The 26,926-nt window shown below is 35.9% G+C and overlaps 1 protein-coding gene across 9 annotated transcripts in view; it reads left to right on the top strand.

Annotated features, from left to right (window-relative positions):
- The window catches only part of Brp (ELKS/RAB6-interacting/CAST family member bruchpilot), a 76,040-nt gene that overhangs the window by 26,396 nt on the left and 22,718 nt on the right, over positions 1–26,926 (top strand). For 2 of the 9 annotated variants that reach the window (XM_072908286.1, XM_072908284.1), the window contains exons 4-7: positions 935–990; positions 17,702–17,776; positions 23,532–23,699; positions 25,276–25,443. In XM_072908286.1, the coding sequence (XP_072764387.1) occupies positions 935–990; positions 17,702–17,776; positions 23,532–23,699; positions 25,276–25,443 (467 nt within the window). Of the gene's footprint in view, positions 1–652; positions 662–871; positions 991–6,133; positions 6,301–8,239; positions 8,613–11,416; positions 12,296–17,701; positions 17,777–20,608; positions 20,621–23,531; positions 23,700–25,275; positions 25,444–26,926 lie in introns of those variants that run through there. The other 7 variants (XM_072908283.1, XM_072908289.1, XM_072908292.1 and 4 more) reach the window with 7 other exon arrangements.

Raw genomic sequence — 26,926 nt, 5'->3', positions numbered from 1 at the left:
ACTTCGTACGGCAAACGCATGTGATAACTATCCGAATAAACTTTGTGAAGCCAATAGCTAGTTTGCAAATGAACAACACCTGATATTTTACCGGGCATCCTTCTACAACGAAGAGAAAACCCAATTTTCCGTAACGAATTTTCCGCGTAAATATTGTCGTTCGCCTCGACAAGGCTCCATAAAGGCGGATCGAATTATCTCGTTAAATTCGCGGACCACAATTCGCCTAAGCGGACAAATCTGTTCTCTTTGAGAGCATTATCGTAATCCACATAAACTTGCTATGAAAATAATAGCGAGCAAACGAGAAGACGTCACACGCGAGGGAATACTAATCTCGCAAAATAATGTCACAGAGAGATACAAACATACTTTATAAAATTGAAACGATTAGGAAAGTTGTGAAAAGTGTCATAAACAAGACTTTAAATTCACGATACAACTATTATTATCAAAATAATATATTGTATTTGCATTTGGCACACGTAAGTATTCTAAATGAGCTACGCTAATATATTAAAACATTTTTTTCTATTTTTATTTATTTTTCTAAACAAATAGAAACAATAAGAGAGGGAAGAAAATTATTTTTATTATTAAAGATATATATTATCTTTAATATAATATTATTCTACTTTATTATAATTGCAAGAAAGCTATAATTAACTATATACACTCTAATTAAACTGTATTAATTATTATACACGAGTAATCATAATATGTAGAGGTAGAGCAAATTAAAAAAAAAAAAAGATTGCGCAGAAGCAAATTACTGCGAGAATTATTAGATCTCTATTCATACATACAAACACACACACACACACACACACACACACACACACATAAACACACATTCATAAACTACATCGACGATCCGTGAACCTGGAACCAAACAGTTCCCCCAAGAGTTCCTCGTTACTTTCTGCTGTTTTAGGAAAAGAGGAGGAAAGGATCATGTTCCAGCAAATGCAGTCGATGGCCCAGAAGCAGGTCCTTAAGCTATTTCTATCCGTGTCGCCATACATATATTCATAATTATAAATTTAAATGTATATATATGTATACATACATTATGCATCGCGTACATATGTATATACATATATATCTGTGTGTGTCACTCACATTTCGATCAACGTTCATTATGCATTTTTAACGCACATATGTATATATATGTATATTTATTTATCCATTATAATTATTTTCCGAGATTTATCTGTACCACCGTATACATATATGCGGGTATATATGTATATATGCATATGCGTTAACATTAATCGCTATTCATTATTCTGTATGAGTAGTTTGCTTGCAAGTAGTTTGCAGTTATTGCACTGCCAGTGGCTTTACTTTTCGCCCCGTGTTATCGTGCTCACGCTTGAACTACTGTGTCACCTGATCTGAGAAAATATTAAAAAAAAAAGAAAGGAACAAAAAAAACGGAACAAAAGCAAAAAACGAACAAGCGAGCGCCAGGGGGTGAGTGGAGTAGCCCTTATTCTTATACGGACGGCCTACTCTCGATTCAGGGACCACAACAGGGTTTTGCGAGCCTCTCCGTCCGTCTCGTGCGACTCGGCTCGACTCGATCGTTGCCCCCGAAATCGATCGGCTTCTCGCGAGCGGAAGGGTTCTCTGTTCTGTGTTTCGCAATAGGGGCGAGATTAAGGTACGGTATACATGCAAGATCGGGAGCCGGTGATAGGCAGAGACGGGTGAAGCTACTAACACAACGCCTCGGTCAACAGGCACAGGAAATCCGATTCAGAATGTGACAAGGCAAAAATCTGATTTAGACAAGAATGCGGAGAATCGAGGATTCCAAGACTCGCGGGTGCAGGAAACGTTCGTGGATCTTAGAATTGGCGGATGCAAATATTGAAAAATTTCGACTTGTAATAAAATAGAAAAAAATCTATAGCAAAATGGAATTAGAGTTTTATAGTAAATATTTAAGAAAGATCCTAGAATTTTGTAAAATATGTAAAGTTAAATTGAAGTAAGATGAAACATGAAGCGCATTCGAGAATCCAATGATTTTGATAGTTTAAAAAATTCACACATTTAGAAATTCTAGGAATCAAAGATTTTGTTCATGACAACAAAACTTTGACATTTACACGTACAACAGTTGGTGAAAACCAGCTGTTTAAAATTGCTTTAAATCTTAAGAAAAAAATATATCTATTTTAATTATATTATAGCTAACAATAAGGCTGATTGTGAGGCAACACTTATACCAAAATTTAATTAACTACACTTTATTTTTTACGCAATTTCTTTTTCTGAAATTGTTTAAAAATTTACTCTAAAAGACATAGGATATACAAGGGAGAAATGAATTAAAAAGAAAATCGATTTCAAAACACATTACATTAACTAAGATATCTCTTTTCGCAACGCAATTTTTCAATCAACGCACATCGTTATCCGAAATCAAACTATTTCGATACCTATCGAACCAGTTGGCAATGTTTTCTTTATTTTGGATTTTTAAATATTTTTCTCCCTGGGGGAGAAAGAAATTCGAATCAAAGGGGAGCTGGAAAATCGACAAGTTTTACGCCGGTACTCGGTAATCTTACACATGTATTATACATACGCGCGCGTATATATGTATACAGACACATGCAAGCATACACACATACATACGTACATACATCCTTCGTCTTTCCAACATGCACGCACATACTCGTACCCTCGTTCGCGTTCAGTCTGCACGTAATCGCAGGTTTACTTTCACACGAGTATTTCGAACATGCACTTTGCTCTTCGTGTCATCGTCGCAAGAGTTTTCAAAAATTCACGCTCATAATGCAGTGATGTACTATTCCTATTTTCATTTCGAACGAAAATTGCGGAAAAATCTCTGAAAAATAACTCGAAAAAGGGTTTGCCCATCATTTCCCAGAGGCGCTTGTCAAGTCCTCGCTTTATTGAGGCTGTTGCTTTATCGTCTCGTTTGCTTTTATGGAATTCTCGATATCTTATAACGTCGCAAGCGCGCCCTGAAACATCCTATAAACTTATATGGTAGAAATAAAACATGTGAGACAATATAAAATGCCAAGAAGAATCTCCGTTACTGACAATGAGTTTACACATGATGCCATAAATAATAATTGTAAACGCTTAATAACGATTAGAATTGTCGCGAAAACAAATTGAATACCATTTGCTTGATTTGAAAATTTTCACACGTCTCGGTAATATTATATTTATCGACAGCATCGCAGGGAAAAGTCCTCGCGTTAAATCTGTCACTTTCAGGAATGGTACAGAAATACGTGAATTTTTGAAGCGTCAATATATCAATATATAAATTCCCCATATCGCTTACTCTCACTCAGCAACTGTCGCTGCTCTGCTGTATCGTCATATAGCGAAACGAGCGCATTTGTACTAACTGTTAACATCACCAAAAAAAAAAAAAAAAAAAAAAAAAAAAAAATTGAGCACCGCCATCGTCATCACCAGCATCATATGATTTGCTCTGCTCTTCACGCAATCCGTGTCTTAGAAAATCTTTAGAGCAGACGTAGTTCGTATACATTCCCGAGATGCGTTCTCACGTTTATAGCGCCCTACCTTCGTTTATAGTGCGTTCCTGGTACACGGATGCGAGGTCGTTCAAGAAATCTATTACTATTATATTTCGTCCAGAGATTCGCTTTTTCCACGCATTTTGACCCACTTTTACGACGCGCTTACAATTAATTTGAAAAATTATTTGCATTACATTTAATTGACTGTAATGATTTAATTTGATTGACGATCAATTTTTTCCGTACTAAATTTGATTTTTAAAAATACCTTTTTCTTTCTCTGAAATTGCTGTGACAAATTTTAAACGAATTTAAGAGAGTATAAAATACAAAACATTTTATTAAATAAAATTATTATGAAACAAAGAGGAGATTAATTGGTACAAATTAATGGTGGCCAATTGCTATAATTAATGTTTTTTACGAACAACATCGCATTCGCTATTTCGCCCGGTCTCCTTGCACTCTCGTGTTCATGCCTGTTAGACTTAGGACTTGTTAGACGGAATCTATGTAGCTTAAGTGGTACTCGGGAGCGATTCGACAGAACGAAAAATTGACAGACCCGTTTTCCCTTCTTTTCGGGTGCAATTTCGAGCACGAATTGGACACACGTCAACATTTATATTAGAGCCATTAATAGTACAAGAAATCTTCACTCCTTCTTCGTCCTTTCTTTTTCTCATTCTCTCACTAAACATTCTCTACTGCCGCGCACAATATTACCCTGGCTCTCGTCCTCTCTTTTCTTCCCCTGAAAATGTACTTTGCGATCTTCGAGCAAACTTTCTTGCGTGAACAATTGCACCAGCATCAAGGCCTGTCTCGTTGTTCATTGTGTCGACAATTTAGCAGCACGAGCGTTGTATCATGTTATCACCCCTGTACCTTATTGTTAGTCCAATTTACTTCAACCGATCCTTCGAGATCCTTCGACAAGTCCTTCGTGTTCTACGCGGAGATTAAAATCGGTGTAATCTCGGAACAAAAAATTCGAAACTCGTTGCTAGAGACAATAGGAAGCACGAATATTGTCATTGACATACATACCTTCCCGTGTTTGTAATATCGATATGGATCAAATTCATTGAAATTATAGTAAAATTTTAATTATTGATTTTAGACTCTTAATATTTCTATCAATTAGCTGCTAAATAGCATAAGCTATTATTACCGGCGAATGGAATTCGCGCAAGCAAATTGTACTATTGTCTATATAATAAGAATATTTAAAATTCCCGTCTAGAGAGAAACGAAATAGCACGCGTACACCTCGAACGTGCAGAAGACGTTCCGATTAGCTCAAGGAAGCAGGACATATTCGATGCCAAGAGGAAACTACTCGGTTCAATTTCCTCTCTTTTCACTGAGAATTTCTCTGAGCATAACCCGATCTCTCAACGCGGCAAACGCGCGCAATTAATAGCTGCAATCTCATTGCACGTAATTAATTGCCGTAATTCAAGCAGTCTTCAAAATAATGTGCCTTAGATATTTTTCGAGAAATTAATTTCTCAAATTGAAGAGGAAGAAAATGGTAGAATATTTATTTATTAAAATATTATAATTGGCATATTTCGTTTTAAACTTTTAAAAATCTAAAATTTAGGTATGTTAACAAATTTACTTTTGTCTTTTTATGTATGAATATTAATTTATTTCATATAATTTTTTTTTTTGCAAATACTTTATATTTTTATATAATTGTTATAATTATATAAAAAATTATGTAATTCACTAATTTATGAAACTTGTATAATTTCATATAATTATATATATTTCTCGCTATTATCTAAATTTTTTTTATCATAAAGCAAATAACAAAAAATATAATAAAGAAAAAAACATATAATTAGTCCTACTGAAATACTTATTGTGAAATAAGTTTTTAAAAAACATGCATTTTAAACAAAAAATAGAACACGTAATCCTCAATATTTCATATAAATCACTAATCCCGTATGCGAAGCCACATGTTCTCCTCTGCCTTTTTCTTTTTGCACCATACATGTCAAACAATTTAAAAACGATTCGTCCACAATCTCTTTATTCGATGACCTCGGCAAACGAGATAATTTATCTAACAATCAGCTCCTCATAAACAATACCACATATGTATTCTATGAAAAGTGAGTACTTGGACTCACACGATGCGTAACAAGGCTAAATTACGTGATTTATCCTATTAACCTAATTTGATAGATCAGACGTTAGATGAATCATCTAGTTATACGATACGTCACCGAATCAGCGAGTCATCGGACGAATCGTGTCGCTACCGCTACCGGATCGAACACGATCGGTAAAAAAAAAAAAACAAGACGATAAAAAGGATTGATCGTAGGAAAGGAACGAGTAAGCGGCATGATTATTGATGAAATTCAAGATTTAATTACGAGATTCAAAAATAACAAGAGCTGCGATTGGAATGCGTGGAATGAGCTGCTTTGGATGTGTAGGCGATAAGAATAACGTTAGAGTTTACTCTATCCCCGTTCGCGCGGGGAAATATCACGCCCGCATATCCGCCCATCACGTCACTCACCTCCCTTTAATCACATATACAATTACTACCACCACTACATGATCAGCCATCACCATCACCATCGTCACGGTCACTGCGAGTCACCCCATCATCGACTACAACTACAATTACTACTACTACATGCACAACACCACTACGTAGCTCGAAATTAGGGATCGGCAACACGCACGTGACCTCTTCTCCCGCCAGGCTCCGTCACGGAAAACTTAACAGGTACACTAATCACACACATTAATGCTACTTGGACGCAATCTAGATAGACAGGAGCAAATAGTCAATCTTGCGAAATTTACTCCGTAAAAAATACAGCATTTTGCCTTAAATTTATTTTTCTTCTTTAGCAAGAAATATATTTTCAGTAATTTTATAAATAATTTAATAAAATATTTTATAGATAGTATTCGAAAAATTAATCACGCGTCTAATAGAATACGTTGCACGTGTACATGTAAATATGTACGTATATAATATACGCTTTGTGTAAATAATTTATCTTCGAGACAAAGATAATTTGTCTTGAGAGCCACCGTATGCAAAACCGACCTTCATAAAATTTGACTCGCGAAAAGATTGGAATCAATTGTAATATAAAAATTTTACAAGGTATAAAGAGAGAGAGAGAGAAAAAGAGACAGAGACATGAAAAATAAAGATTGCATATATAATTTATTTTGATTTACATATAGATACTTCTATTTTATTATATATATATATATATATATATTTTACAATTAATATTTAATCATAATTTAATAAAGATAAAAAATTAAATGATCGGAAATCGTACGTGAGTCAGGATATTTGCTACTTTTTTTTAAATGCAAATTTGTTTAACGACAGATTTTTTTGTTGCATTTATTATTTATATGAATTTATGAGATAGACGTGTATTCAATTAAGCATTTACTACACGATACTAAAATTATTCCGTTGAAATAAAGTCGTATAACCATAAGTTCGTCATTATTGTCACAAATTACATGCATGCTGAATTGAAAAAAAATCAAATTAAACTCTACCGCGAGAATAATTCGACTAATTTTTTTTTTTCTTGTGCACATCAAGATTAATCCACGCTTATCATGTTTTCATCGTATCGTCTAAAATCCTCGATTTCATTCATTGTCGGGCATTACGTTTTCTGCGTGTGTCTGTGTAGATATAAATGTGCGTATCGTACAGTGGCTCTCGATCAATGGCACATTCACGTAAACGTAAGTCATACGTAATACGTTATGACACTAATACGTTAAACGCGCACGCGAATGCTGTGCAACACAAGCGTGTTAGGAATGATAAGCGTAAAAAAGATTGGATTTAATTGGTCACACGTCTAAATTGATACATTGCTAATACAAATTTACCGCATAATATTTATGAATTTGTATAAATTATTTATTTGAAATTATAATAGAGAGAAAAAAGATAGAAAAATTATGCAAAAATGCAATTGTATTTTTTAGAGAAATATATAAACTGTATATGATATACAGTTAATTTATATAATTAATTTGTATATTAACATAAAAATATGCAACACATTACAGAATTAAATTATATTAAATAAATAATATTTACAAATTATAATTAATCATATTTCTGTAAAATTTTGATTGATTTGCAAATAATAAATCCAATCGAAAGAATTGAAAGAATTTAGTTAAAATCCGTATTTATAAATTAAATATTAAAATGTCTATTCAATTATTGCAACTATATATATCGATGAATATTATTGAATATTATTATGCTATTACTGAAGATAAATGCATGCTAAAACTATTATATTGTAATATATTGTATAAAGTAAAGCCAATATATTTGGCTGTTGCAACACAACATTAATTTCCTATTATTAATCTTAATCTAATTAATATCTAATTAATTATACAAATAATTTAATAACGATTGAATTATCTTCTCAGCAACTATGAGTAACTTTCCAATCAGAAATTAGTTCTGTAAAAAATAAATATTATTTTTAACTAATTTATATGACTAATATTAATTAAAATATTTTTTTTTTTTTTTTTATGATATGCCATTAATTATCGATGTAACCAATCAGATCTGATCCTTCCGACGCTTGAAATTTTCTGTCAAGAGAAATTTTCGAAAAATAAAACTTTCGAATCGAAACGTTCACTGACAGTGAGCGATCGTTCGCAGTCACATGTCCAGAAAATTTTCACGTTGCCAATCGATTCCGGACAGCGAAACTCTCGAGAATGTACGTCACGCCGTTAAAACTTACCTTTCATGGCATCGCGCGACGAATCTGGAAATGCAAAGTATTCCGGAGAAGTAGCAGAGACAAAAAAAAAAAAAAAAAAAAGAGATTGACGTTCTTCTCGCGTGTGTTTACACGCGACAGAAAGAAAGAAAGAGAACGAAAAAGTGTTGTAATCCATGACATTCGTATTCTAAACGACATTCGGCCGAGTTTTGACGATCAGGAGGATGGACGGGATACATCACGCGAAAAAATCAACATCAGGCTGTACGAGGCTTTCGATTCATCCTCTGTAAGAGAATAATTTTCATATCTATATATATTACACTTTATAATCTTCTCTTTTTTCGATATATTTACATAAACACACCATATAAGCCACACATTGATATGATATCGCTATATATATATATATACCGTTCACCCTCATTCTACCGTGTGTATATCTCTATACATATGGAATGTCTTGACTCTTTATATATATATATATATATATATATATATATATATATATATATATATATATGCACCGTTTCACACATTATATACGTACGTACACACATACGAGTGCATTTATCGCGTATGTATGTACATATGTATAAAAATCCATATGTATTACAGATTTACATTTTCATACACCTTTTATATTTATGTTTTGCCATCATCTCGGCTGTGATTCACTGTGAATGTAACGCCCAGTTATATATATACTCTCTCTTCTCGTTCTTGTACGCCTCAGACACGTTCTTGCCCATCACGACTTACCGCTATCATCGCCAACCGTCGTTATCGATGCACAAGCAGCGGGACGGTCCGAAAGTCGTCAAGTCGCGTCAAGGCGAGCCGATCCCAGGCCCAAGGGAGGACTTTGCGACTGTTTGGCACCGACCTGATGCGAGACGCGATAATACGACGTCGTTCTCCTCGCGTAATCTTACTGTCTTATCCTCTCTACCATAACACCATTCACCGAGTGTCGGGAGTGTCGGCAGATCAATATTTTCCACCACTCGCACGTTTACGCAATATTAATCTCGATTTTTATAATATATCTAAATAGAAATCTTGAAAGGACGTTTGATCGTATAATATAATGCTCTATATTTTTATGCTCGTCTATTCACAATTTTTTACTTATTTTATATATTTTATTTTTATACATTTTTATTTTCTTTTATGGAACAAATTTTATATCTCTTGATATATACTATTTTTAAAATAAAAATTGCTTGTTATACATCATATTGATCACGATTCATTGTGGAAAATACATCGATCTGCTCGCATTCCCGTAACTCATCACACACAAACTCATCAAGATGCGTATCCGCGTGCGACTGTTTAACTCGATGAATAGACCTTTCCCTCACTGACTCGTTGGTCGATAATTATTATTTTATTTTTTTTCTCCTTCGATAAAATTCCCTTTTACGCAGGATCGCGGAACGCCGTACGGATACGCATCCGCACATGCATCCAAAAGAGATCTTGTCCATGCGACGTGGCCGCGTTTCGAATTAGCGAATTACTATATATGAAATCGCCGTCTTGTGCGTCGATACAATGATGGATTCTCGCGTATTCCTATATAGAATAAGCCCTTGGGCAATAATCGCAATGGGTTCTTCGGAAAAAAAAAGAACAAATCGTAAAAGATGTAAGGAATGTGTTAAAACGGTATGCGATGAGAAATCATCGAAACGCCGCGCGCAGAAAAATGGACAACGATGTCGGCCGTACGTCGCGGTGGGCGAAAGAACTGCGGCGGCGCCCGGCGTCCGGAAGAGGATCACCGTAAAAAAAATCTAGAGAAAAAAAAAAAGAAATCAAGCACACACACAAATACATTGGAATGTTAGAGCGTGCGACCTTGCGACCGTGAGATCGATTTAACGTGGCGTTGCTGATCGACGATCGTCGATCATCGCCTTTGATCAGTGTGATGTCAATCGAATCTTAGAACAAAAAAAAAAAAATCGAAGAAAAAAAAAACAAATCTGAAATTAAATAGAGATCTGATTTCGAGAGAGAAAGGGAGAACGAAGAATGAATATCGAGACGCGTGGATGAGAAGATTCTCGTCATTTTGATCGATCAACTCGATTGACTTTTCGATTGTATTTTTTTTTTATTTGGAGTGACGAGAACGTCTTTATGTCAGAGAAGAGAACGAGGAAGATCATTTTAGAAGAAGGAAGCTCGGCGGTACGTCGCTTTTCTTTCGTCAACCGGGACGCTACCGGTGCCACTTCCGCTTCCTCGAGACTGTCCCGTGAACGGAGAGATTGGAGCATAAAAATTGCGCAAAAATCATGTCGCTCGCTGTCAGCATGTGTAGTGAAGAAAAATGCTTTTTCGAATTTTAGTATTTATTTATAAAGAGATGGAAAATCTAACAATAAACAATAATGCCAATAATTATTTATAAAGGAAAAATTATCACAAAAATTACCACCAGAACATTTTATCGCTTTTACTTTGATATTTTAAAAACGCCTATAAAAGGAGATAAACTAAGTATTTTTATTAATTATTTTGTGTTACAATATTTTTCAAAATCAACTCTTTTAATTGTCGTATTTTTTGTATACAAACTTTTTGTTAAATAAAACAATATACCAGGAAGAAAAGAATATGTAGAATGAAGAAAAATGTACTTCTTACATTTTATGTAACGTGTATTTCCAGTTGACTCTCTTTTATTTTATTAAATAAATTTCAATATATGACAAAGGGAGAGAAAAAGAGAAAGAAAGATAGAAGAAAGATAGAAAAAGCATTATGGTATCGCTGACAGCGCAAAACTATCTCAACAAACTCCGAAAGAAATGAAAAACACAGGGGCAGTCTCATGCGTTAGCGAAGCTGCACTCAACCACAACCACCGTAGTCACATCTCTGAACCGTACCACCGCATACTTTACATTCAAGAAAGTAAAAATCAAAGAAATCAGACAACATTTCAACTACATCATCAAACAGACATAAAAAAAAAAAAAAAAAAAAAGAAAGAGACACGACAGAGAAAGTCAATGACGCGAGAAAGAATCGACGACCTGTAACCGTCTTCCCCGTTTGTTGCTTCTCTTGTATCAGGAGCTCAAAGCGACCAACGAGAGCCTGAAGAGTCTGCAAACACAACTGGAGCTGGCCTATGCCTCGACTGCGTCCTCGGGACAGCCGGTGGCCGGCGGCAGTAACATCGGCGGATTCGTGGGATCCGGCATCATCGGATTAGGTAGCGTATCGGGGGGTGCAGGTGCAGGGAGCGGCGGTACCGTCCTCGGAGGTAGCGTGGCGGTTCCAGGCGGCGTGCCCGGTAGCACCACCCTGACCGCTATCATGGAGACGAAAGACGCACGGATAACGACCCTGGAGAAGGAGGTGGCTTTGCTGGAGGCTGAGATGCAGCGTATTAAGGAGTGCGGCGGTAGATTACGGGAGCAATTGCTCAAGGCTATCGCTGTGCCGAGCAGCAGCTTACAACAGCAGCAGCAGCCGACCGGCCTGGGTGGTCAGCAACAGCCCGGCACGTTGGCCCTGATCAGGGGACCGTCCATGATGACCTCGCTGGTACCGTACGGTGGTCAAGCGTCGTCCGCGGCACTAACCAGTTCGTTGCTTGCCGGTTCGACAGGTGGGACCACCGGAAGTGGCGGCGGGCTGGGCATTGGTGGTGTCGGGATCGGTGGCGGTTCCTCGTGCCTGGCCGGTATTTCATCAGGCACCACCACAGGCGTGGTAAATCCGTATACCGATCGCTATGCCACCGACCACCATCATCCCCAACAGCTGCACCATCATCAACATCACCATCACCATCATTTGCATCAGCAGCAGCAGCATCAGTTGCAGCTGCAACAACAGCAGCAGCAAATGCAACAACATTTGAAACAAATAGAGCCAGCGGCGGCGGGCGCCCTCGCGCTGCACGCTCACACCTTCAACAAGCACGACTTGAACTTCAAACGGCAAGTAAGTTTCTTCATCAACAACGTGCGCATCGAAAAGAACGACGCCGTCTAGGGTGACAGCTGGAACAGCGCGGGAGGTCGAGAGTTTCTTCTCCGGTCACAGGTACACGAGGATCACGATTGCGTCGTCGTCTTGGTCTTGGTCGTCGTCGTCGTCGTCGTCGTCGTCGTCGTTGTCTTCATCATCGTCATCGTCGTCTTCGTCTTCGTCCTTGTCGTCATCATCGTCGTCGTCGTCGTCGTCGTCGTCATCATCGTAATCCTCGTAGTTTCGAGTGCCATTGAAATCCGAGGACTGGGTTGAAATCAGGTCGATTCGGAAAAAAAAAAAAAATAAGAGAGAGAGAGAGAGAGAGAGTGGCGGAGAAAAAGATGTTGTTTTCATCAGAGGATAACTATATCCGAAAGCAAGGAAAATGATCGTCTTCGGTGAAGAGGCTAGATCGCCGCGAAGAAAAGAATCGAGGTGACAGAAGGTCGAAGAGAAGGGCCTGCGTACATAATACGTAGGACGACTTTTCCGTTGAGGGGAGAGGAAGCTGAAGAGCTGGCGCCGAATGCAAGAATGGATCGCCGAGATGGCGATTTTCGCGCGCGAGAATATCTTTCGATTTCCCTCGTCTTCTTCTCTAGAACGTATTCCGCGCGTGTAAAATTTAGGAATCTGTGAGAATTAAAACGACAACGCGGTCGACGAGAATCTGATCGATCTCGGGCTACGCGATATCCCTGACTTTAAGCCAGAGCTGCGTTTCGTCAAATTTAACTTTTAATAATGTGTCTGTGAGTACCATTACGCGAATTTCTATTCCCTATCGTTTATAATCAAACGTTAATTAAACTCAGACATTTAGCAATTATTTAATCACTAAGACAATAAGATAATCAAATTTTTGATAAAATAGCCCATTCGATCTTTTATATATTTTAACATATTTTTTAAGAAATGAAATTCATCACCTGAATCCATATTATTAGCATTCTTAAAAACGCTGTTTACCATCAATAGTTTTTAATTTCTTTTAGTTTAAATGAAATTTTAGAGATAACTTGATGGCATTGTAGATTGCTCTCTCCAGCTAATATTATATAATTTTGCAATTTTACGAAACAGAGCCCTGTTAATAATTCGTTAGAAATTAATACGATTAATTTGAAAAAAGTCTTCGGAAAGAGATACTTGGTACTAACACTTGATTTTTGATAAATTACTTTCTAGTTTATATAAATCATTATACGAAACATAAAAGGGAGGAAAAAGTAGGTTCTACCTATCTGAAAGAAAAGAAAATCTAAAAAAAAAAAAAAATTGAAAATCGAAAAATGATAATTAAATAATTAAATAAAGTGATAAGCGAAGAAAGAAAGCTTTTGCGAAATTATGTGCGTTATATATTGTATGATAATATGGGGAACAAGTTATATAGATAATTTCAAAATCTAATTGAAGGCTGAATATATTTAGTACCAAGTCGAATACTTGCATCTAAATTGTAGAATATGAGATGACAACGCGAATATTTAATCGCAAATAGAGTCTTTAGTTGTAAATAGAGAAATCGTTAAGTAGAATCTATCTATCGCATGAACGTTTTCCTAAACAACGTAACGTGCTGCTGCCAAGTATACATCGTTCTTGAGTCCGAATATACACAAACTCGAAAAACACATCATGTATATGTTAATTTAAACGAACAAACTTACAAACTTTGCAAATTGCATTTCCCTCCGCACACGAGCGACTTTACGCGAACAAGTTATTATCTAGATGGGCGAAAATGTATTTCATCGCGAGTGATTGGCCTAGCGTTATTCTCGACGTTGCGCGTTATCTCTGCTGCGCGTCGTTAATTTTCTCCTGTCTTCCTTCTTAGAAAAGTTTTAGAAAAGTCATCTTAGCGTGGGATTAGATTAACGTTAAATAAAATCGTCGTAAGTGTATTCATAGCGTTTCGATTCGCAGAACGGACGTCGTTTTACTTCTCATCGACTCTCGTCGACCGCGTCCACCCCACACAAAAATGCACACACATACATACACGCACTTTACATTCACAGAAACATATACACACACACACATACATACATACATACATACATAGACATTTTAACGCGTACCTGTTTTCTTTACCTCTCGATATCCTTTTTCTCGTCACGCGATATCCCGAAATGCAGAGTTCTCTATTTTTTGACTCGAATTATACTTAGACGTCGTAGGTTTACAGGGTGAGTTCTAAACGATAGGATATGTGGAGTGCAGGGCGTTAGATGAAACATCTCGCGATGGAAAGGTACACGCATTCGTGGACGAAATACAAGATATTGAGGAAACGAAATTTTTCATAACGAAGCTATTATCAAATCGCAAATTAAAATATAAACTTATAACGTAAACATAAATAAGAAATCTTAAAAAAAGAAAAAAACGCTCGTTTATATAAATATGTTATAATAATATTTTATATTATAATATAAAGATTTTATATTTTACAAGGCTTTTTAAGTGACAATTTGAAAACTTCCAAGAAGTAACAGCTCAATGCAACATATCTCTCGATAAAATTCACTTGTACTACGCACAATATTGTCGTAAATATTTTACGACGGCGACGGCGGGATTATAAATCTGTAAGGCATAGAGTAGCTACTGAATGTCAGAAATTTTGTTTGAAGATTTAAATAGCTTTGCCGAAGAAATAACGACAATCTGATAAACGTTCATGTCAGATCTGAAGTTTCCACTTCCTCGGCAACGAGCTCTGTTACGCCCGCGTAACACGTGATCATTTCCAACGCGAGGAATTGTCAGATTGTACTCCGCAAGTACGCCGACGTTTGGAAAATCCCTCTATTTATGTGTAACGATAAGTCTTCGGATGATCTTTGATCTTCCGTTAGCTCCTAATAATGGTCCTTCAGAGGAAGGAAAGCTATCCGCTTCCGCCACGCGAATAAAAAAGTAGAACAGGACCGATGCAATCAGATGTCTAATGGACGTTCTTGAATATCGAGAAATATATCAGTTGATATCTAAATAAATCTTTTTTTTTTTTTTTTTTTTTTTAATATCATTAATACATTTTTTTTTAAATAAATATTTTTTTAAAGTTATAAAATTGTTAAAAAGTTAAATAGCATTTTATATATATTTTAATTGAATTTTCTTATACAAATAATATATTTCATATTATACGAATTATCTAAAATAATTTTTGTATAAATACATTTTTTTCACAATAACAATTAAATTAATTAATAAATAAAAATCTAGATATTATGACACCATATTCAAAATATCTGATAAATTCGAGAGATATCTTGGATATACAAAAAAGTCTAAAGAACAAAACTGAATATTCTGAATATTAAGAAAAAATATTCATTGGACATCGATATACTGTAGGGGAAGCATCGTCGAAGACACAAGAGGGAGACTTGGTACGCGAGGATTCCGGATGCGATCCCGCGATGAGAAAGTCAACGAGAAAGTCATATATACATATATATAATTCGGTAGTTCTATATCGCAACGCGATTAGAAAACCATGTGTATCTAAAATCCTTAGGCCTTAGATCGCGAAGACGTTGTTGAAGAGATGTCTATTATACGAATGTTGTTTGCGGATGCGCGGCGAGAAACCGAAGATGAAAATAGAGATTATCCGAGAGGAGGAGATCAAAAAAATTATTTCAATGGGACGCGCAGAGAGTTACGTCTATATATATATATACTTATACACACATACACACACACATACTTCTATATAAAAAAAAAAATATATATATATATATATACAAATACAAAATATGTGAAGAAATGCGTGTGCGTGTACGATGCGTGTGTAGGTAGATAGGTAAGAAAAAAAAGTCTTATCTGAAGCTTCCGCCGGTATATTTTCGTAGCTCACAGCGATTTATATAACTCTGCATCCAACCACCTCTCCATAAATCCTTTTCCTTCTCAAACACATTTAAATAGTATACATATGTTACGGGCTATACCTGGCTTAATTATAGACGTGTAATACATTAATCGAGTCGAGTTTCTAATATCGATGATTCTCGAGATGACGCACGTTCTGTTCCAAACATATCACGCTCAAAATGTTCCCGCTCGCCGAGGCTGTTCCGAGGTTGTGACAATCCTTATTTTTCTACTCGTGTAAGATCGTATAAGGCGTTGTATCGGTGAGCATATTCGATTATACGAACGATTTTCAACGATTAACGTTGGAACGCTGGACGTCGATTAATTGACACAATTAATCGCATCCGGATTGCAACGTTCGTAAAATGTGGTGGCAATGGTTTAGCTGGGTATACCCTGACCGACCGATCCGTTTCCCATTCCCTCCGTCCCATGAAACTCCCACATCGTCTCGAGGATGGAACCGCGACGACCGGAATTCGGGAAAACGGTTCCTCTAGGGAGGAAAAGATCGATTCCTCCTTTTCTCCGACAACCCGGACATTCTTCGCCACCTCGGCGACGTTCCGCGATCTCACTCGTGCGAAAGACGAAACGCCGTCCTGGGGACGACTGCTTCACACGCTCGCAAGGTCAGCCTCTTTAAAGCTTAAACGAAACGGTCCTCTTCGGAGTTTGCGCTTCCTGGACAGAAGACAAACGATATACGCTCTCGCGATAGTGAAAACCGGCACTATAATTATGAAAAAAAAACTGTTATGTCACCATACTGATGATGATAATGATGATAATAATAATGTGATGAAGAAAAAAAAAAAAAAACGCAAAGAGGCGAGTTTGTTTTCGCGCGTTGTCAACCTTTTATTTCCGCTAATTTTCACGCGATTTTCTGATCCTTCTTAAGATCCTCAGCAGGTTCAAGACCCTGGCGGATGCTACAGAGGAACCACCGTGATGGATCACGCGTAAAGGAGAAGAGAGACCATTGATTTCTTTTTATTTATTTATTTCTTTGGCTGTAGATCGCAACACATCCATGCAGCTCGTTTCATTCTAAACCGTGATCTTTTTTGTTAAAATTTATAACGAATAAAAATTATAATTGGTATCACATGAATATCATATATAAAACTCTCTTGGAGAAACGGAATATTGGTTCTTAAAAAAAAAAAAAAAGAAAAAGCTTAAATTAAGTATACATATATTTTTGTTTCTAAATAATTCAATATTTCATTGATATTTATTTCAGAACATAATTTTGAAAAATTATTTAACTCTTATATTTTGGCTAAGGCTTAATATTGCTATAATAATATCATAATTCCAAAGTTACTTAAAGCTTAGAAATGGAATTATGACACAAAAGCTTTGCGCGCTGATTAGAAAACATTTTCTTTCCTTATATATTCGTCTTGGACAAAAAATATTAAAATAAATTCATAAAAAAGTTAAATGGTGGATGTAAATTTGTTTGCGCAGGTCGAGTACTCGCGGATGAGACAACTGCATTTTGCATTCCAAACGCAAAAATCCCAACATGCAAGTCGAGTATTGGTAAACCACTTTCATCGAAAGTTTATGTTTTAATCTTAATGATATCATCCAGTCGATTAAATCATGTCAACGAAATTACCAGACACTCAAATTATCTCAATTTTTTTTTTTTAACCGGTCAAAAATGCAATCAACAATAACGAAGATAGTTTACAATCTTGTACATCATATTATCATGATAACCATAACAAAAGAAAAAGAAAGAAGAGAGGAAAAAAAGGACACTACGTTCCTACGTTCCTGTCTCACATCACATTCATGTATATTGTTGACGTTTCTCGTTCTTCTCTCTATCCTTTCCCTACTCACTTTCCTGCTCCATTTAAGAGAAGAACGCACTCAATTTACATCGACTCACAAGCATCGATACAATACTCGACACGAAAACGATTGATCAAGGATAAAAATCATCGCGCCACTCTATATTCTTTGTATCATCACATCATCTTGTGCCACAAAATTCAACATAGTTTTTTTATTATGATAATTAATGTCATTGTATGAAAGCATTATGTTCATCGACAATTTCATTAGCTTTTCTTCATTAGATCTGGATCACTGGATTCAGAATCGACGCCAATCCTTGTGTCGCCACGGAATCATTCTCTCTATCATCAGATCGTGCTCTCATCTCTTCATAATCATTGAGTCGCAAATTAATGAATAAATTCACATGGAAAATATACATCGCGAGAATCATCGCACGACATATAGATCGCTCGATAGCTCTTATGATGATCATTATCGTCTTCGAATCGTGCAACTCGCATGGGAACTTAGGTCCAGCATGTTGCATGCGTCGTTAGGAGTTTACGTGGATGTAGTGTACATCATCGCTCAACAGCCTCATTTACATCGTTCACGTCGTTATCGTTGTCATCTTTATCATCGATAGTCGCCGAGATACTCGTCGAGCCTCCTCGCGATATCGTCCTTTCGAATTGAAGACTATAATCATAATTAATTAATTAATCTCTTGTTTGCATATTAATTATTAAAGATTTTATAATCAAAAAATTAAATATGCATTGCAAAAATGTTTTCCAAATGTACTCTCCAGCATCTACATATATTATGGTAAAAAATAATTGTAAAATAATCTAAAATCTTCTTCGTAATAAGTCGAGAGGACTAATTGCGAGAAATTGCCACAATGTTCACTCGTCCAGCATCGTTTTTTTTTATCGAACGATCGTGCAAACCTTCTCGGCGAGACGATCGCGTCATCAAGCGAGTATCGCTTCTTATTCATTCGCTCGTCGTCATCCTTTCGATCATCGAGGATCATCGTCGAGAGAAGCGTGTCGCTTTAAGTGTAAGCGTTCGCGCGACAACCACGCGACTCGCTGTCAGCGATTCGCCATCGGCAAGTATACGAAGCAAGTCCGCCGTCATCGTTTCGTAACCCCTTTCCCTTGAGTTGTCTCCCCCCCCCCATTTCTTTTATCGTAGAGACCTTGTTGTCATAATTAGACGCATGCCTCATTACCGACTCCCTTCGATACAACCCCGCCGACCTCGCTCTCGAGGCGCTGTATGCATGCTGCACGCGCAAGCAAAAAATGCATCCGCCATGTAGCTCTGTCGTCCCGTTCGGCGAATAAGACGCACGTGGACGTGCGCATAAGACATACGTATACGTCGGGACGACGATCATCGTCCGCGAAGGTCCACGAACGTCGGATTACCTGTCGGGAGAGCCCGTTAATTCGGCAGCCCGTCTATAGAAGACGGAGAGGATCATTCAGTTTGTCTGCGGGTCCTGTCAGAATAACTTTGAACTTGATTGAAACTTTATCAAAATATATATGATAATAAAAAAATAGACATAGAGCTTTTTATTAATTTTTTGAAAAAATGCAAGAAAAAACGCTTAACATAACGATAATTGATTACGACTTTTAGGCAAATATTTACTGTTAATAAGATAGATTCTATAAAAATTTCATCGTTTTTTTCTCATTTTATTATATATTTGTTAATTGAAGGAAATTGAACAAAATTGATAATATTATAGTTTTTACGATAAATGACAAGTTTAATGCGACTCGTAGATAAATCAAATGCTACCTTTTGCCCGATATAGACTTAAGGTATAACTAGCATTTAAGATAAAGCTAAGTTAGCGATAAGTCAGCAATGAATGGCAGTCCTCAATTCCGCAGAATTCTTCTTACAATCGGACAAATTAATAATGAATCTTATAATCTGATCATTTATTTCTTTCATATATATTTAGCAACGTTTCACAAAAATAATAAAATATAAATTTATAAGAATCCGATAAAAAGTAAAGTAGTGAAACAACTAATGATTTTTAATTAAATCTGTTAAATTATATAAGCGTGTTGCAAATTCTCTAATCTTAATTTGAACAATTGGATTTGTTGACTAATTGGAATTGATTTTTCCTTAATTAAAATAAAACGTAATATTGATCAAAAAAAAAAGAAAAAAGTTTCTCTTCTCTCGCGAAATATATAATATATAAATTACATAATCAATTCTCATTATCATATCTTATATAAATTCGAGTAAATTTCACTATTTTATATAATTAAAGATCTGATTATCAAGATATTCAATAAATATCTAAATATATAATATACAAAAGAATTGGAAAAATTTCTTGAGCAAAAAATCAACTCCAAATTCGCCAAGAAATCTATTATAATAATTAAGATTGAAAATTCTGGACACCTAAGGTATATTATGTACATGTCCCTATATGGACATACTAAGCGGACATTTCATCCGAAAGAGGGATAGCGGAGTTTGGACGGCCTTCGTGGTGAGCGAAGCATTATTAAACGTGGTGCCCCAATATTCTAGCTTTCTGAGGAGGTAAGGAAATTCTTCACCCGCCCAAGAAGCTCTTCCGAGCCACCCTTATTCCCCCTCCGTTTCCATCTACATGATTACCGTATTACGTAACGGAGTGTCTCGATGTATACCGTAGTCACTGTACTTGTTACTCTGTATATCTCTCTTTCTCTGTCTCTGTCTGAAACTCTCTCTGTCTTTCTACTGGCGTGAATCGTTGACCGACTGTGTGTCGCAATCATTATATTTCACGCATCTCATATAAAAACTACATATCGGTCTCTAAACCTTGATGTGGTTCCTTAAAGAAAGACCGTCACTCTTCCAGACTCATGGTCAAATTCATAAGATCAATCGTCAATCCCTTGTCGGAAGAGCGAAAGGAACGAAGGACTTTCGTTCACCTCCGCTTTATCATTCCAATATTCGTCATGTGCGTGTGCGTGCGTGTATGTGCAGCTTAATGACACCGTAGATAATCACGTAGACGTCATTGTCATCGTAGTGACAAAGTGACCAATCTTCGTCACTTCGATGATTTTGAAGATAGATGCGGGGCGATATTTTCGCCGTAATAAATGCCGTGATAGCTGCTATCGATTAATCGATAGTTGGATGCTAGACGGGAGCGAACTGATTTTGCGAATTTCTCTTGTCAAATGAATATACGCAGAAATGCAGATATCTCGCATATTTTCACGTTTGAGAAAAGAAATATCGATCGCTCGTTTCTCCTCTGGTATCTTGATTAAATGTAGTATAAAACGCATGACAGAGGTCCTCTACCTTTACCACGTTTATAATTTTCGCATTTAATTATTTTCTTCCATCAGAGAGCATTTATTATTTTGCAGGAAATAAAAAATGATTTGGTTATAACAATTGAAGAAATGAAATAGCTAAAAAGAAATTCTAAGCAATAGAAAACATATTTGTGTAAAAATACAAAATATTATTTATTGTAAAAATAAAAATTTGAGAAGAAATTTTTTTAGAGAAAATTAAATTTATCTATTCATATATTGAAATCAAAATTGATCTATCAAAAGTTGATTTATTGTAAAGTAATTTATAAAATCAATTGCCTTAAAGTAAGTTTAAACTTTAATTATTATTTTTTAATTAAGCTAGTATTTTTTTTTTATTTCAAAATTAAAACTACTAGTTTTTACAATACTATTATACTCAAAAGGGGACCTCTTTTATTTAGTGATTAGCTTTTATTTAGTAACTAGCTAACTAGTAGTAGCTGTTACGTATGTTACGACTGACTCTGCTTCGAGATCGTCGCGAGATTTCGCGAACGGCGTTATGTCGCGATGATCTCCATTCACACGGCCTACCAACAACATCAGTGTAGATGAGACGAGCGTAGGTACGTAAACACGAAAATAAGAGAGACACATTGACATGACATATCCTGAATATCTGTACCTTTGAGAGATTATCTCCCCTGTTCCTCTGTGCTCTGTGTCATTCTGTTTCTATCACACTTTGCTCTATACACGTGTACATATACATATATACTTTTATATGAATATATATATATATATATATATATATATATATATATATATTCCACGTATATATAAAAATATATATGTATATTTTTTACACTCTCAAGAAACACTGTTCGTGATTTTTGTATCGTTTGCATCGATTACGCTGCATGCTTCGTATAAATCCTATCCGAGTACGACGACAATGTTTTTTTCCTTTTATTATTTCTTTGCCTCTCTGTTATTATATATACTCGGGAAATTTCTGTATAATCAAAACGGCCAGTTCGGTCAATTAAGTCGATCAACTTCGACAGGTTAACTAACTTGAACGAAAGATTTCATCCCTTTCTAGATCATAGTTTTAGCCGTTGTAGACAGAAGTTAATTAACCATGATTAGCGTAGAGATGCGAGAGAAAAGGAAAGAAACATTATTTTAAAATTAAAAATTTAACATTATTTCAAAGTTAACAAATTTCTCTGTGTATGTGTGTGTGAATTTAAACTTCAAAGAGCGAGCAATTCTTGAATTTAGATCTGACTGACCTCGAAACTGGGGGTGCTTGCTTACGTAGCTTTTTGTTTGACTTTATAGTCAGGTCATGATTTGTAATAGCTCGTCAATATTTTTCATTCAATGGAGAATCAAAAAAGCGCATAAGCGATCGAAAAATAGCGGTGGGATCGAAGTAGAATGCGATAACGCGATTTGATTTTCAATCTGAGACATGGAAACTTCTCGCCGAGTCGGTCTTCTCGCGTTATATATCGACGTGCTCCGTCTTTCATTTTAATTAAAATAATCTCGATCTTTCTGTCAAGGACAGCTCGTGTCAAAGTTCAACGGTAATTAAGTAACTTCGTGGTTATATCCCGCAAGGTTGTTCTCTCGGAAACCAATTTCACGTGCAATTTGGATCAGGAATATTTTAAGATACGCGCCGCGATGCAGGCGCAAGAAAGTAATTGTATAACAATTTACAAGAAAATATTTTCTTATCTTGAGATTATTGCGATACTAAGTAGTTAAAAATTAAAAAAAAAAAATAGAAACATTAAATTTTTCTAATTAATAACAAAACTGACTAGGGCAGCTTTTTTTAAATGTCTTTAATTTTTCGTGAAAATATTTACTCTTCCGTCAATGATTACTTTATTTTTTATTTCAAACCTAAACGAACCCACCGCTACGATATGATTTTACGTGAAAAAAAGTCGCTGCAAATAAAATGTACTTGTCACCAAATCCTTATGAGACTGTTATCGCTGTCGTCGTACTCGGTCGCATGGCGGAGAGTCGGCAGGCAGTTTCAACGCCTTCGTCGCTCGTCGCCGTCGTCGTTACACTGTCTGTTGTCGTCGTCGTCATCGTCGCCAAGACGGTCGGGGAACAGGGACTGATCCTTTCCTGGACGACGAATCTTTTCGCAGCTGGACGAGCTTCGGACGGAGGTACAGCGACGGGACCAAGAGCTGCTGGCGATGTCGGCCAAGATGAAAACACTGGAGGAGCAACATCAAGATTACCAAAGGCACATCGCCGTGCTCAAGGAATCTCTCTGCGCTAAGGAGGAGCATTATAATATGCTACAGGCCGATGTGAGTATATAAGTTGAATCTTTCTAATTTTCAATTTATATTAAACAATAAAATTGCAAAATTATATTTTTAATTTTTTCAAGGAAAGAGAGAGAAATAATATCAAATTATAAAATAAACTTTAAAAGATATAATCTTTTACTAAAGAAAAATATTTTTTTAAGCTATAGAAATATTTTTTTTTGTATTGTATTATAACTACTTATAATTTTTTATTTTACAATATATCTTATTATTATATGTTTTAGAAGTTTGAGCTTAAAAGTAAATTTGTTATTATCCCGTCAAAGAAGATTTATTTTTCTCTGTCCTTAAAGAGAATTCTTCAAAACTACAAAACGTACAAAAGTTTTTAAATGTATGAGAATTTACAAGGAGTTTTGCCAAATATGTTTTTGGTAAACAAGTTTGGTAAACAGTTGTTTTATTTTCTGTCACACCGATTCGAAACTAGAACGTAGCCACAATCGATACTAAATTTCTAACCGCACCTCCGAAATTCGGAGATGTTTGTCGAATATATTCTCTATTATGTGGAAACAGTGAAATACTATATCTATCTCTACCGGAAGGCATGCATACAAGATCGTTTTAAATGAAGAAATCGGGTCAATTTTTTCAGCCTTTATGAACCTTTACAGGAGCCTTTACGAATTCTTTTAAAAAAGTCGATGAAAGCCCGAACAAATGTAGAAGCTTGAAAAATTCTGTCGATAGTCTAACGTGAAGCAAAACTAGGACAAAGTTATGAACGAAATGATAAAAAAAAAGGTTGACTCAATTCACGTATGAATTTTAGAACGATTATCGATGCTAAAAGAATTCTCACTGCAAATTTATCTTTGTTTTCAATTCAGAAGGATACTTTTTCATTTTTCAATATTCTGTAAGACAAAGAATTTTAAATTTTTGTCTCATGTTTTGTAAAATTAATGCAAATTATAAAGACTAAAAATAATACTTAAAGATGAAAAAAATTGAAAATAATTATCTATTTGTTTCTGAAATTTCATTAATTTATTTATTTGTTAACGAAAACGAGTCGTTCTTTTATCAGTAAAGAATAATACTTACATTTACGATGGAATTTCAAATCATTCACTAACATCAAATAAATTAAAGATATCAAGAAAATCTCTTTCGATTAATCTCACAAGACAATTTCGAGGAGTGAAAAGAAAAGAATATCCTAAGCCTTGAGGAAAGCCTTTCTAAGCCGAAGAAGAACTTTCGAAAGGGCTTAAGTATAATCGGCACGTGATTTCGATCAGCTGTTTGACAAATTAGTCCGACGAGTCGGAAGTCAAGTTAAAGCTGCAGCAAATTGTATGTCGGGAGAGGCCACCAACGGCGAGAGGAAGGCCAAGCCATCGCGGAAAACTGGGTCGAGCTTCTCTCTTCTCGTCTCTCCACCTTCGATTTCGACGTCGCGTCGCGTGTACGTGCGTCGTACGTATTGCGCGTTGAATATTCCGGATTGGACTCGTCTAAAGTCTTTTCTTCTCGTACCGGACCCTCGGCAAACCATACCTTTCACCGTAAACCCTGGAAATTCAAAAATGTGCGCGCTTCACAGGTCGAAGAGATGCGGCAGCGGCTCGAGGAGAAGAACCGGATGATTGAGAAGAAGACGCAGGCGGCGATGCAGGCGCAACAGGAGCGCAATCGCATGAACACCGAGCTGACCGAGATCAAGGATCACATGGACATCAAGGACCGCAAGATCAATGTTCTGCAGCGCAAGGTAAGCTTCTTTCTCGCTACTCATCTTGCTACTTCAACTTCCCCGGCTAGAGTCGCAATCTTTGAAAGGCTTCGTCTATTTTAGTACCGCTTTCGTCTACTTTCCTCTGCTTTCCACAATATATTCATTCTCACACGGACTCGTCCTCTTTTCGTCGAAACTTACTTTACTTTACTTTTATATTCATCCTACCGCGCTTCATCGCGATTCATAACTCTCAGAACGGGCGAGTATTATGCGAGAAAATTGTCGGCACGACCCTGACAACTTTCGCAAAATGAATTTTCTTATCATGCCCACGGTGGCGTTTGGTCTTACGTCTAAGGAGAGATGCAAATGCAAAAGCGGGACGAGTCCGGCAAAATGTATTTTCTTATCACGTGAGAGCCAATTAGCGCTTGGGGAAATATTTACCTTGAGCACAGAGAGCAGATTGCGAGCTGATAGAATAACTGTTTGTTATTTTAAGAGGAAACACTATGGGGCGGGCTATAAAGATTTTTATTATCCTATATATCTTTTTTTTCATTATCGCTATACTGAAACTATAGAAACCTTATCATACTTGCAACACGCTCTTGCATAATAGATAATGATGGCATTATCTATTATATCTTTGCCTGATTTTTGCATGTGAATGAAAACAAAATCTGCGCTAAAAACAGTAAGAAATTAAATAGAAGCTCCACGTTTTAATTACAAACAATTATTTCGGAAAAATCATTTATTTATTTTAAAAAATTATATTTTCTAAAAAATATTTACACAATCTATAACAGCAAATATGTATACATTATTCTGTTGGTGAACCTAACCCTTTCATCTTGATATATTATATCAAGAGTAAAGGTGAAATAATAGATTTTAATCAAATAGATATAAATATAATAAATAACTAACAATTACGTAATTAATATTTCTTATTGTCAAAATGAAGTAAAAAAATTTATTTCAACGTAAAAATAATTCGGGACGAAAGAGTTGTAATCGACAAGAGTACACTTCGTATCCTACATAGTATCTCCCACACAGTGAAGAAACGGAATGCGCATGAGTATACGAGTACGAATTCAATCAATCGCCTCGTGAATTGCAATCGGTTCTTTGAGGAAATTTCAGGAGCTGATCCCCCACGAGGGATGACGTACGTGTGCTGATACTAGGTAACGTAATTCAGTATCGGTATCGATCGCATGTGCGACGACCAAGATATATATATATATATATTAAGACGAGAGAACTTGGCGTATGTTCCGCGTTAAACAAATATTTTCCATCCTCACTCCAAATTCTAAGCAAAAAATTTTTAACTTATATTTAATAACTTAGTATCAATAATCTATATGAAAGAAAAGGATGAAAAAATATTGTATCGAGCAGAGAATGAAATTGTATAGGAAAGTATATATTGAACTATATTAAGTATATTATATTTAATTCTCCCAATTTTTCTAAAGCGCAAAATCCATAAATTCTTTAAAAT

This window comes from Anoplolepis gracilipes, chromosome 16, assembly GCF_047496725.1.
Source record: "Anoplolepis gracilipes chromosome 16, ASM4749672v1, whole genome shotgun sequence".
NCBI classification, from domain to species: domain Eukaryota; kingdom Metazoa; phylum Arthropoda; class Insecta; order Hymenoptera; family Formicidae; genus Anoplolepis; species Anoplolepis gracilipes.
The sequence above is the reverse complement of the archived record's forward strand: the minus strand, read 5'-3'. Positions and strand labels throughout refer to the sequence as shown.